This window comes from Lepus europaeus, chromosome 14 (genome assembly GCF_033115175.1).
Source record: "Lepus europaeus isolate LE1 chromosome 14, mLepTim1.pri, whole genome shotgun sequence".
Classification (NCBI taxonomy): Eukaryota; Metazoa; Chordata; class Mammalia; order Lagomorpha; family Leporidae; genus Lepus; species Lepus europaeus.
This window is the reverse complement of record NC_084840.1, coordinates 53,749,418-53,763,166: the sequence shown is the minus strand read 5'-3', so window position 1 is coordinate 53,763,166 and position 13,749 is coordinate 53,749,418. Positions and strand designations below refer to the sequence as shown.

At 39.8% G+C, this 13,749-nt stretch overlaps 1 protein-coding gene across 6 annotated transcripts in view; it reads left to right on the top strand.

Annotated features, from left to right (window-relative positions):
* The window catches only part of ARID4B (AT-rich interaction domain 4B), a 148,963-nt gene that overhangs the window by 45,095 nt on the left and 90,119 nt on the right, over window positions 1-13,749 (top strand). For all 6 annotated transcript variants that reach the window (XR_009867931.1, XM_062210640.1, XM_062210639.1 and 3 more), the window contains exons 3-5: window positions 6,730-6,840; window positions 10,197-10,262; window positions 11,851-11,941. Coding sequence is in view for 5 of the 6 variants with exons in the window: in XM_062210640.1 (XP_062066624.1) it covers window positions 6,730-6,840; window positions 10,197-10,262; window positions 11,851-11,941 (268 nt within the window). In the remaining variant the exon portion in view is untranslated. The remainder of the gene's footprint in view (window positions 1-6,729; window positions 6,841-10,196; window positions 10,263-11,850; window positions 11,942-13,749) is intronic.

Below are 13,749 nucleotides of genomic sequence, written 5' to 3'. Positions count from 1 at the left end.
TCAGAAGTGGAAAAAGTACATCTTAAAAATATCAAGCATTTGGCCGGTGCCGTGGCTCACTAGGCTAATCCTCTGCCTGTGGTGCTGGCACCCCGGGCTCTAGTCCCGGTTGGGGCTCCAGTACTGTCCCAGTTGCTCCTCTTCCAGTCCAGCTCTCTGCTGTGGCCCAGGAGGGCAGTGGAGGATGGCCCAAGTGGTTGGGCCCTGCACCCGCATGGGAGACCAGGAGGAGGCACTTGGCTCCTGGCTTCGGATCGGCACAGTTCGGCACAGTGCACCTGCCGCAGCACACTGGCTGTAGCGGCCATTTGGGGGCTGAACCAACGGAAAAGGAAGACCTTTCTCTCTGTCTCTCTCTCTCACTGTCTAACTCTGCATGTCAAAAAAAAAAAAAAAAAAAGATATCAAGCATTTTATCAGTATTTTGTGGTATTTTCTCATTAGATTTTATATTAGAAAATATTGAATTCTGAGGAGTATTGACAAATGAAGAAAGTGATTTAACTCTGAATTTGCATTTGTTTATGGTAAGCATCCATTTACAATGTAGTTTGTCTCTTGAATATTAAAAGGATAAAAAGGAGGAGGTTTCAAATCTGAATTTGCATTGATGTAATGACTTTTTTTTTTTTTTTTAGCACATTGAGTGTTTCAAAATACTCTTGTTAATAGCTGACTACTTTAGGCATCTTAACTGAGTACTTTTTAGTATTGATCTTTCCCAGATGTGGAAACTGAGAGGTTTGTTAGCCTTCAAAATGTCATCTAGGTGGTGGCTGGGATTGGAACCTTGTCTTTATGCTTTGAAAGCCTGTTCTATCAATCAATCCATTCTGTTATCTCATGTTAGACTATTGATAGTGTGATTCTTTGCCCTACTAAAATTACATGCACGAATCTGACCATGCTGGATGTAAATTTGATTTGGGTTTCTGAAGAAAGTCTCATTTATGTTTTTGATGGCATTTAAAAGTAATTTCATAGTTTTACTTCTGGATAATTATGGATGTCTCAAAGCATCCCTTTGAGACAGTCTTTGTAACCACAATGCTTTGATATAGGCTAGTAAGAGTGTGCATTAGGGCCAGCACTGTGGCGTAGTGAGTAAAGCCGCTGCCAGTAGGTGCCAACATCCCATATGGGTGCTGGTTCGAGTCCTGGCTGCTCCACTTCCGATCCAGCTCTTTGCTATGGCCTGGGAAAGCAGCATAAGATGGCCCAAATCCTTAGACCCCTGCACGCCCTTGGGAGACCCAGAAGAAGCTCCTGGCTCTGGCTTCAGATCAGCACAACTCCAGCTGTTGTAGCCAATTGGGAACTGAACCAGCAGATGGAAGACCTCTCCTTCTCTTTCTGCCTCTCCTACTCTCTCTCTTTAACTCTGACATTCCGATAAGTAAATAAATCTTTAAAAAAAAAAAAAAAAAAAGAATGTGCATTCAGGGGATAGTTCTGTGGCCTAGTGGGTAATGTCACCAACCGCAGTGCTGACATCCCATATGAGCACTGGTTCGAGTCCTAGATGTTTCACTTCTAATCCAGCTGTCTGCTAGGGACTGGGAAGGCAGTGGAAGATGGCCCAATTGCTTGGGCCCCTGCACTAGCGTGGAGACCCATAAGAAGCTCCTGGCTTCTGGCTTCAGATTGGCGCAGCCATGGCTGTTGTGGCCATGTGGGAAGTGAACCAGAGAATGGAAGACTTCTCCTTCTCTGCAACTCTGCATTTCAAATAAATAAATAAACCTTTTATAAAATATATGCATCAACTCTCACTATCCGCTCTGCCTGTCCAAAAAAATAAAAATAAAAATAAATAAAAATAAAATATGCATTAAGGTTCAAGCTATTGAGAATTTTGGAACAGAAAAATGACTTACTTAAGATGTTGTGAAAGAAATAGAAGCTGAAGTAAGATCAGAACATGGATCATTATTTTTCCTGTGTTTTTTCTAGCAAATTAACACAGCTCTCAAAATGTGTTTTAGTATTAGTGTCTTTTATTAGACTGTGGTTTTTCCCTTTGCAAGTCTCCCTCTAAGAGTCATTTCTTTTGGATGCCTTGCATTTCCTTCTCTTGTGTTCTAGCTTGAAGGAAGGAAAATATTGCCCTTCAAAATAACAATTTACTCCCACAATATTTGAAGTAATTAATACTGTTCTCCTGTCAACATAGATTTTTATGTTAGTGAAGATATGAGTTGGGCTTACTTTGGGGAAAACAAAATCCCTCTCTCAAATTTAACTTTAATAAATCTGCCCAGTAAGCATGTCTGCAGTTCGTTGTACTTGAAATGATTCTAGTATCTGCTGTGAATACTAATGAAAAGAATACATGCATGGGTTTGTGTGTAGTAGTATTCTAAATATGTTACTCTTTTGTCCTTTTTTCTCTTGAAATTCTCTATTAAAAATTTGAATCCTATCATTCCTTAAATATTTATTCGTCCTTGAGTATGTGCAAGTATTCAACCTTTGGATGATTTCTTGTTCTCTTCTACATTTGTAATTTTAAATTCCTCATGGGGTTTTCTTTTTTTTTTTTTAAGATTTATTTATTTATTTGAAAGTCAGAGTTAAACAGAGAGAGGAGAGGCAGAGAGAGAGAGAGAGAGAGAGAGGTCTTCCATCCAGTGGTTCACTCCACAGTTGTTTGCAACAGCCAGAGCTGCGCTGATCCAAAGCCAGCAGCCAAGAGCTTCTTCCAGGTCTCCCAAGTGGGTGCAGGGGCCCAAGGACTTGGGCAATCTTATACTGCTTTCCCAGGCCATAGCAGAGAGCTGGATCAGAAGTGGAGCAGCCGGGTCTTGAACCAGAGCTCATGTGGGATGCTGCCACTGCAGGCTGCGGCTTTACCTGCTATGCCACAGCACAGGCCCAAGGCAGGATATGTTAATAGAGGTTGTTGCAAGTTGTGAAGAGTTGGGAGCCTACAATCAGGAATACTGTCCTATCATTTAGGCTTTTCTGGTTCTGATATCCAATACCAGTTGTACCACTAAGTAAATTAAAAATCCCTTAAAATTATTTCTGTCTTTGTAAAATGTTAAAATATTTAACTGACAACATTGAACATAATGTACACCATTATAAACTGGTAAATTGTGAAGATTGCCACAATCTAATTAGCATGTCCCATATTACCAATGCTATATATCTCCATTCTTAAAATTTTTGAGTGAAGTACTTTAAGTTCCTTTAGTCTTGCTAAAATAAAGTCAATAGTTTATCTGGAATTTAACCATTCTTTTAGCTAAGGAAAATTAGATTTTTTTTTTTTTTTTTTCTAATTTGACAGAGTTATAGACAGTGAGAGAGAGACAAAGGAAGGTCTTCCTTCCATTGATTCACTCCCCAAATGGCCGCTATGGACAGCACTGCACCAATCTGAAGCCAGGATCCAGGTGCTTCTTTCTGGTCTCCCATGCAGATGCAGGGGCCCAAGCACTTGGGCCATCCTCCATTGCCCTCCCAGGCCACAACAGAGAGCTGGACTGGAAGAGGAACAACTGGGACTAGAACCCCGGTTCCCATATGGGATGCCAGTGCTGCAGGTGGAGGATTACCAAGTGAGCCACGGTGCCAGCCCAGGAAAATTAGATTTTAAGAGGGCTAAGACAGGAGGAAAATTTGAAATGCATTTGCTAACTGTAGGTGCAATATATAAACATCAAAAAAAAAAAAAAATGCCAGAATGATTATCTTTCAGTCAGCATAAGCTCCTGTTATAGCATAAATGAATTGATATAGACATTTTCTTAAATAGATTTTTAAAATTATATATTTTGTTTTTGAAATCTTAAAAAATGTTTAAAGACATACATGGAATGTGAGGTACTGGCCATTGTGGAGGTCTTTGATGTAATTGTTGGGAAAAAAAGGGGTTTTTTTGGATATGGGTTATTTCTGTGAGAATTAGCTACAGTTATTTTTAAAATTAAAGTGATACTTTATTTGTTGCTGTGTAACAGTATTTTCCACTTTATGTTAATAGATGTCAGTATAAAGGTTATTTGTAGAAATAGATCGGAAAATGTTTTTTTTATTAGGCTTCGATCTTTTAACATATATTTATAATTGTTCAGTAAATGATTTCCCTTAACTTCTGACTCCTTTTATTTTTGTTGTAGTTCTTGAGATATAATATTTCTTTAATACACTTTGGGAAAAGCTATGTGTATAGTCTTCCTTTGGCTATGGAGCTAATAAATATAAGCAGAAGAAATACTAAGAAATCTAGATTCTGTTAAGATATGTATCCAGTTAAAAGTCAAGGCAGGGCTATTAAAAATTAAGTGTCAGGGGGCTGGTGCTGTGGCACAGCAGGTTAAAGCCCTGGCCTAAAGCGCCGGCATCCCATATGGGTGCCAGTTCTAGTCCCGGCTGTTCATCTTCCAATCCAGCTCTCTGCTATGGCCTGGGAAAGCAGTAGAAGATGGCCCGAGTCCTTGGGCCCCGCACCCACGTGGGAGACCCAGAAGAAGCTCCTTTCTCTTGGCTTCAGATCAGCGCAGCTCTGGCCATTGTGACCATCTGAGAAGTGAACCAGAGGATGGAACTCTTGTCTCTCTGTATCTACCTCTCTTTATAACTTTGTCTTTCAAATAAATAAAATTATATATATGTGTGTATATATATATATACATATATATATATAAATTAAATGACAGTTGAGGAAATACAAATATTATTTAATAGAAAAGAGTAAATAAACACTGGATTCACACCAAAGCCTTTTTTTTTTTTTTTAAGAAAAGACATTTATTTGAAAGGCAGAGTTACACACAGAGAGAGGGAGAAATCTTCCATCCACTGGTTTACTCCCTGTATGGCCGCAACAACTGGGGCTGGGCTAGGCAAATACTAGCAAGTTGATTCAGGTGTCCCACGTGGGTGGCAGGAGCCCAAGCTCTTGGGCCATTTTCCTCTGCTTTCCCAGGTGCATTTAGCAGGGAGCTGGATAGGAGGTGAAGCAGCTGGCACTCGAACTGTGCTCACATGGGATGCCAGCATTGCAGGTTATGGCTTACTTCTGCCCCACAGTGTGAACTCCATTCCAACATTTTGGCTTAATAGTTTTATTTAAGTCTTCCCAGGTGAGAGTTTCTTCAAATAGTTTATAGTAGGTTAAATGCATGGTGTTTTTTTAATTTGTTTCCTTTTTCATTATTGTACCGTAGAAATATCTGGATAGACATATCAGAGCTGTTCTGAATTTAGATGGCTATCAAGTTATAGTCTAAATATTTGAAGATTTTTTTTAGACCATAAGCTTTTTTTTTTTTTTAAGTTTCATTCTTTAGTTTTATTTATTTTGTTTGACAGGCAGAGTTACAGATAGAGAGGGAGAGACAGAGAGAGAGAGAGAGATCTTCCATCTGCTGATTCACTCCCCAAATGGTTGCAGGGGCTGGAGCTGGGCTGATTGGAACCTGGTCTAATTCGAAACCAGGAGCTTCTTCCAGGTCTCCCATGTTGGTGCAGGAACCCAAGCACTTGGGCCATCTTCTGTTCCTTTCCCAGGCGCACTGGCAGGGTACTGGGTCAGAAGTGGAGCAGTCAGGTCTCGAGTTGATACTCATAAGGGATGCTGGCACTGCAGGTGGCAGCTTCACCTGCTACGCCACAGCACTCGCCCTGAGCATAAGCTTTTTAAAAAATTTTTATTTATTTCTGTGAAAGGCAGAGCTACAGCGATGGAGAGAGAGAGAAAGAGAGAGGTAGAGAGAGATGTCTTCCATCTGCTGATTTACTCCCCGGATGGCCACAACAGCCGGAGCTTGGCCCATGTGAAGCCAGGAACTTCTTCCGGGTCTCCCACGTGGGTGTAGGGGCCTAAGGACTTGGGCCATTTGCTGTTTTCCCAGGCCATAGCAGAGAGCTGGAATGAAAGTAGAGTAGTTGGGACTCAAACCAGTGCCCATATGGGATGCCAGCACTGCAGGCGGCACTTTTACCTACTACGCCACAGTGCCGGCCCCCAATCATAAGCTTTTAAGATCTGCCTTTTAGAAAATGGACCTTTCTCTTTAAGTGGTCATTCAGTAAATGTATACATTTTGAATGAATGAGTGAATTAATAGGTTAATGGAAGACTGTACTTGTGAGTGAGCTGATTCATAACATGGGCCATATGTGTTTAATTAGAGGAAGATACCTTTTTTTTTTTTTTGACAGGCAGAGTGGAAAGTGAGAGAGAGAGAGAGAGAAAGAAAGGTCTTCCTTTTTGCCGTTGGTTCACCCTCCAATGGCCGCCGCGGTAGGCGCGCTGCGGCCGGCGCACCACGCTGTTCCGATGGCAGGAGCCAGGTGCTTCTCCTGGTCTCCCATGGGGTGCAGGGCCCAAGCACTTGGGCCATCCTCCACTGCACTCCCGGGCCACAGCAGAGAGCTGGCCTGGAAGAGGGGCAACCGGGACAGGATCGGTGCCCCGACCGGGACTAGAACCCGGTGTGCCGGCGCCGCAAGGCAGAGGATTAGCCTATTGAGCCGCGGCGCCGGCCGATGCCATTTTATTTTACATGATATACATTTCATACATTTAAGCAGACTTTATGGTAAACATTTTACTTATTTTCAGTTTATTTATAGATTGTTTTGTTAATAAATACCCTCCTGTATTAAGAATTTTTATTTTAGTTACAGCAGAATTATAGATCCACTATTCTGAGGTCTAATTGTAGCTATGAATTAGGGAGTTTAAATCTAATTTATGTTGCTTCATGTTTCTAGGCCCTTGATGAGCCTCCCTATTTGACAGTGGGCACTGATGTGAGTGCTAAATACCGAGGAGCCTTTTGTGAAGCCAAGATCAAGACAGCAAAACGCCTTGTCAAAGTGAAGGTACAGTATTTGTATATTTTACAAATTATGTTTAGTGTTTGATATTTAAACTCATTTTATGTGTCAAAATTATTTTCTTGGAGAATGAGTTTCTAGGAGTAATGATTGTGAAAATATACCTAAGCATGCTTTTAAAGTACTCCAGTTAAATGTAATTAGATGATTATAGTTGGTATTTTGAGTGTCATTTTATGATATACTTGATACTGTTTGTATTGTTAGTGTTTAGTCATTGAAGAGAATCTTAGAAGTCATCTAGTTTAATTCCTTAGTTTTAAGAAAAATAAAGTTCATAAAGAGCTAATGATTTCTCCATAGTTTTTATAGCAAATTTGTAGCAGAATTGGAACTACCATAGCTGATCACTTTTAATTCCTCCTCTCCCCATTTTAACCATAAAATCTGGATATGACTTACCATTAATGGTGTCTTAGGTAACAAGGAAATAAGGTACATCTGGTTTTTAATTCTTTATCCTCTGGTCTTGAAAACTCTAAAGTACTTGATTTTTGTTTCAGATAATAAAGTGTAAGTGCTTATATTTTAATAAATTACATTGTTGAAAAATACAGGACAGGTGAAATATTTGAATACATATACAATGGCACTTCAGCAATTTTACTGTGGCATGTCCTGTTCTGGCTTCACACACCAGTGTTCTCTGAGCACTCAGTTGTTTGTACTATTGTCCTAGAGATGAAGATAAAGCAATTAATCAATTTTCTCACTTTTTCAGTGCTACTGTTAGCACATGTAACAGCTTTGTGTGAATTACACAAAATTCTTCCCTGCTGATGGAGAGCCTCCGTAGCAGAACTTGGCATGCAGATAGTACTTTGTGCCAGTTGGGAAAGATATTCTCTTTGGGCAGTAGTGTCATTCAGGCGCACAAAGCACAGGCTGCGTTTTAGCCTGGACTTGCGCACTTACCTAGTCAATCCTGTGTGTAATGAATGAACCAAGAAAGTGGCATGTAGCAGTCATGCCATTCCTTGCTATAAATTAAAAGAACAAAACTCTTAGTGCCTGATTCTGCTACCTGTATGGAGGGTACTTTACAAAGTTTGTGGAGCAAGGGAATTAAAACGTAAGTTTATGTTGGTATAAAAAATTTAGAAATCTGCAATTTTTCCTAATGCACATTTTTCATGAATGTTTGGAGAGAGCGCTTGTATTGGACCTTATTGATAAAGAATATTTCAAACTTCTCTAAATATTTTTAATTCAAAGTTTTCCTTTTCCTAGAGGACTATTTCTTAACCAATTTATAGTTCAAAGCAAGTACATTTTTGACAAATTTATTGATACATTTCTTTACATGTTTTCATTTATTGAGCATTTACTTACTGCTTAGTACAATGTAAAGAGACTAAAATTCTATGGTGTACAGATTTAGCCTGCATCTACAAGTGGCTTACAGTTTAAGGGAAAGGCACAGATCCCTAAATACTTGATTGAAATGAAGTATAGTAATGTCTGTGTGAAATAAAGTTGCCTGGGCTACTATGTATGAGGCCACTCCTTTCTTTTCTTCCTTCCTTCCTTCCTTCCTTCCTTCCATCCTTCCTTCCTTCCTTCCTTCCTTTCTTTCTTTCTTTTTTTTTTTTTTTTACAAGCAGAGTTAGACAGTGAGAGAGAGAGACAGAGAGAAAGGTCTTCCTTCCGTTGGTTCACCCCCCAAATGGCTGCTACGGCCGGCGTGCTGCGCCAAACCGAAGCCAGGAGCCAGGTGCTTCCTCCTGGTCACCCATGTGGGTGCAGGACCCAAGCACTTGGGCCATACTCCACTGCCTTCCCAGGCCATAGCAGAGAGCTGGACTGGAAGAGGAGCAGCCAGGACAGAATCTGGTGCCCCAACCGGGACTAGAGCCCGGGTTGCTGGTGCTGCACGTGGAAGATTAGCCTAGTGAGCTGCAATGCCGGCGAGGCCACTCCTTTCATGGTTAGTTTGTGAGTGACCCTATTCCCTAAAACAGGTATCACATATACCGTGATAATACCATATTAATGATTCAGTTCCAGTAAAATTGACCTTAAATTGAAAAAATAACTTTTGGATACTGAATTGTTTTTTGCCAGCCAATTAAATATTCAAACTTGAACCCTTTATTTTAATTTCATGTCTTTGCATCTGACTTCCCCTTCTATGACTTTTATGATATAGACAGAATAAATTTCTGGAGCTAGACTCCGTATGTTTCAATCTCAGCTCCACCATGTAGTAGTTTAGTCATCTTTACTGTTCTTATTTCTTTTTCTTTTTTAAAGATTTATTTTATTTATTTGAAAGAGTTAATAGAGAGAGAAATTTTCCATATACTGGTTCACTCCCCAATGGTCACAATGGCCAGGCTGAGTTTGGGAGCCTGGAATTCTGAGTCTCCCATGCGGGTGAAAGAGGCCCAAGCACTTGGACTGTCTTCCTCTGCCTTGCAGAGTCCTGTTAGCAGGGAGCTGAATCCAAAGCAGAGTAGCAGGGACAGGATACGAGTATTGCAGGCAGCAGCTTGTCCTGCTGAGCCATAACATCAGCCTGTTTTCTTGTCAACAAAATCTTCCTGAAAGTGTTATTTTGAAGATTAAATTTTGATGGTTGGGGTGAATACTTAACTCTTACTGAATGCTTGCTGCTACTTCTTCTTGTTAAGCCAGGCCTTCACAAAGTAATATTGTAGTTAATAAAACCTAAGATCTCTATATCTTCTTTCCTCATTTTTAAGGAAAATAAATTGTACAACTAAACTAATAACTAAAATATATGTGGAACATTCCATTATTTAGATGTGATGATGTTGGTTACTTTTATTTTTATTTTTTATTGTATTTTTTAAGATTTATTTATGTATTTGGAAGTCAGAGTTACACAGAGAGAAAAGGAGAGACTTAAAGACACAGAGAGGTCTTCCATCCACTGGTTGACTCCCCAGTTGGCCGCAAAGGCTGGAGCTGCACTAATCCTAAGCCAGGAGCCAAGAGCTTCTTCCATTATCTTCCATGCAGGTCCAGGGGCCCAAGGACTTGGGCCATCTTCCACTGCTTTCCCCAGCCATAACAGAGCGCAGGATGGGAAGTAGGGCAGCTGGACTAGAACCAGCACCCATATGGAAATGCCGACACTGCAGATGGCGGTGACTTTACCCGCTATGCCACAGTGCTGGCTGGTTACTTTTATTTTTAAAAAGTGAGCTGCACTCTGTACAACTGCACTCTGTTTAATTTTTCAGTTGATCAATTTAGATATTGGGATTTTGTATAAACTAGGCAGCTGTTATATTACTTGTTGCAAAAATAAATAGTATATAAATGAACTTGTGTTACTTGAAATTTTTGGTATCTAATTAAGTTTTATTTTCTAGGTGACATTTAGACATGATTCTTCAACAGTGGAAGTTCAGGATGACCACATAAAGGGCCCACTAAAGGTAATTCATTTAGTCATCATGAATTTTAACATTTAGGAAACAATAATCATACTTGGTTATTTTATTTTTAATTCATTGGCTATTTTGTTATTGAATTGATAGTTAATATGTAATTTTCCTAAATGAATAGAAAAACAGATTGAATATTGATAATAAAACCTAACAGTGTTCAAAAATGAAATAAACATCAAGAAAGCCATTGATTGCTTTTATTTATGGGTTTTTGTCTTGTGTTTCCATTACTAAAATGATAGATTGTCCAGAATTAACAGGTGCCAAACTGAGGGTTAGTGATGTAAGTTCCATGATCTAAACTGTAAGGAAGTTAAAAAAAATTCAGAGCTCTTAATTCTTTTGGAGCAACTACTGGCAAATAAAATATTTTTTTTTTAGACAATTCCAAGTAATGAGTATGTTGATACTGCTAACAGCTAACGAGTTTTATTTCTTTGTATTCATTTATTTCTCATTGGCCAGTGAAATAAAAGATATTTTACTTTCTACTAGTTAAACTAAAGGGTCTGTGTGAGTAGCCACTGTGTGGTCTTTGACACTTTTAAATGTCTAAAAATGAACTGATCTAGCTAGTACAATTTTAAGAAGTGCTAAGGGAATTGAAGAAACATTTGTTGTAAGAAAAATCTTTTACTGCTGAAGTTGTACTTTTGGAGAGTAAATATATATATATACACATTGTGTCTGCCAGTTTTTGTTGTTGAATTTTAAAACTTTCAATTGGATCCCCTAGATACTAGTACTTTGTCTATATAATAGGTACTATAAGGATTACAAATGTAATTATCTGAAATTATATTTTCTTCATCAAATAGAAAATTTTAAATGACTATCATTTGTGGTACATTTTAACCCTTAAGGAAACCTCAAAGGTTTAGTGTAATAATAACTACTATTATTATTATTTTAACTTTATGTAAATGGGGGAGACAGAGAGCAAGCAAGCTCTCTACCACTGATTCACTCACCAAAAGCCCACAATGGCTAGGACTGGGCCAGACCACAGTCACCAGTTGGGAGCCAGGAACTCAATCCATATCTCTATGTAGATGACAGGAACCCAGTTACTTACCATCACTGCCAACCCTCAGGTCTGCATTAGCAGGAAACTAGAGCCAGAGTCAGATATCAAACCCGAATACTCCTAATATGTGACATAGGCATCTTAATTGCTAGGCTGAATACCTGCTCCTATAGCTATTTTTTAGTTGTCCCTATCCTTCCCCAGGTTTCTTGAAAGAAGAGTGGAAATCTGGGACCAAGGATAAAGGATAGTCAGTTTCACAGGCAGTGGTTCTCAAGGTGTAGTCTAATGATCCCTAGGGGGTTCCCAAGACCCTTTCAGGATTGTATTGGCAATCTATTTTCATGATAATACTTAGGTATTTGCTTTTTTCCCTGTGTTGACATTTTCGCCGATGATAGTAAAACATTGATGGATAAAAACTGTTGGTACCTTGACACAAATCAAATCATAGTCACTTCATTTATCACCATCATGTACTCAGTTTAAAAAAACAGGTTTTGGTTTGTTTCTCTCTTAAAATTTTTTCCAACTTTTTTAATATTTTAGGTAGGAGCTGTTGTGGAAGTAAAGAACCTTGATGGTGCATATCAGGAAGCTGTTATCAATAAATTAACAGATGCGAGTTGGTACACTGTAGGTAAGAGAATGAATTTTCTCTTAAAATATATTTTTAAGTATAAAAATAAAACATCTTAGGGACCAGCGCTGTGGCTCACTTGGCTAATCCTCCGTCTGCGGCGCCGGCATCCCATATGGGCACCGAGTTCTAGTCCTGATTGCTCATCTTCCTATCCAGCTTTCTGCTGTGGCCCAGGAGGGCAGTGGAGGATGCCCCAGGTGCTTGGGTCTTGCACCCGCATGGGAGACCAGGAGGAAGCACCTGGCTCCTGGATTCGGATCGGCGTAGTTCCAGCTGTGGCAGCCATTTGGGGAGTGAACCAACGGAAGAAAGACCTTTCTCTCTGTCTCTCTCACTCTCACTGTCTAACTCTATCTGTCAAATAAAAAAAAAATAAAACATCTTAAACGAATACAAATAATACAAAATTTCTTTGATTAGCCACCTTCCCTAATGCCATAGACATTATTACTGTTATTTTTATCTTTCCAAATCTTTTTTTTTTTTAAAGATTTTATTTTTCATTTGAGAGGCAGAGCTATAGACAGTGAGAGGGAGAGACAGAGAGAAAGGTCTTCTGTACATTGGTTCACTCCCCAAATGGCTGCACTGATCCGAAGCCAGGAGCCAGGAGCCTCCCCCGCTCTCTCATGAAGGTTCAGGGGCCCAAGGATTGGGCCATCTTCCAATGCTGTCCCAGGCCACAGCAGAGGTGGATTGGAAGAGGAACAGCCAGGACTAGAATCGGCGCCCATATGGGATGCTCCCTTTCGAAATCTTAAAAACTTATTTTTAAAATGTATATAAATGCATATAATTTGAAAATATTTAATGCATATTATACACAAATGTATTTCTGTTTTCTCTTCAAAATATATCTTGGAGAAATTTTTTACCCAATGTAACCATTTTCAACTGTACAGTTCAATAGTGTTAACTGTATTCACATTGTTGTGTAGCACAAGAATTTCAACTTTATTATATTTCATAATAGTGATATACTATCATTTGTTTTTTTCTTACTGATGATTTTGCCAGTTTTTTGGCTATAACAGTAGGTCCTGGATCTGTATACATTGTCCAGATATATACACTGAGAAGTCAACGTAGGCTGAAAGGAAATATTCATTTTTTTGTTTAAGATTTATTTACTTAAAAGAGAGTTACAGAGAGAGTTAGAGACAAAGAGAGAGGTCTTCCATCCACTGGTTTACTCCCAAGATGGCCACAATGGCCGGAGCTGCGCTGATCCAAAGGCAGGAGCCAGGAGCTTCTTCTGGGTCTCCCATGTGGGTGCAGGGGCCCAAGGACTTGGGCCATCTTCTACCGCTTTCCAAGGCCATAGCAGAGAGCTGGATCCTAAAAGGAGCAGCTGGGACTAGAACCTGCGCCCATATGAGATGCTGGCACTGCAGACCAGGGCTTTAACCCACTGTGCCATAGCGCCGGCCCTCAATTTTTTTTTTTTTTTTTTAAAGATTTATTTATTTGAAAGAATTACCGAGAGAAAGGCCTTCTATCCACTGGTTCACTCCCCAATGGCCACAATGGCTGGAGCTGGGCCTTCTGAAGCTAGGAGCCAGGAGCCTCCTCCCAATCTCCCATGAAGGTGCAGGGGCCCAAACACTTGGGCCATCTTCTACTGCTTTCCGAGTCTGTAACAAAGAACTGTATTGGAAGTGGAGCAGCCAGGTCTCAAACTGGCACCCATTTGGGATGCCAGCACTGCAAGTGGTGGCTTTACCCACTACGCCACAGCAGTAGCTCCAGGAAATACTCTTTTAGAACTTAATAGTTAATGAAAATCGCCTTCCTAAAAGATTATT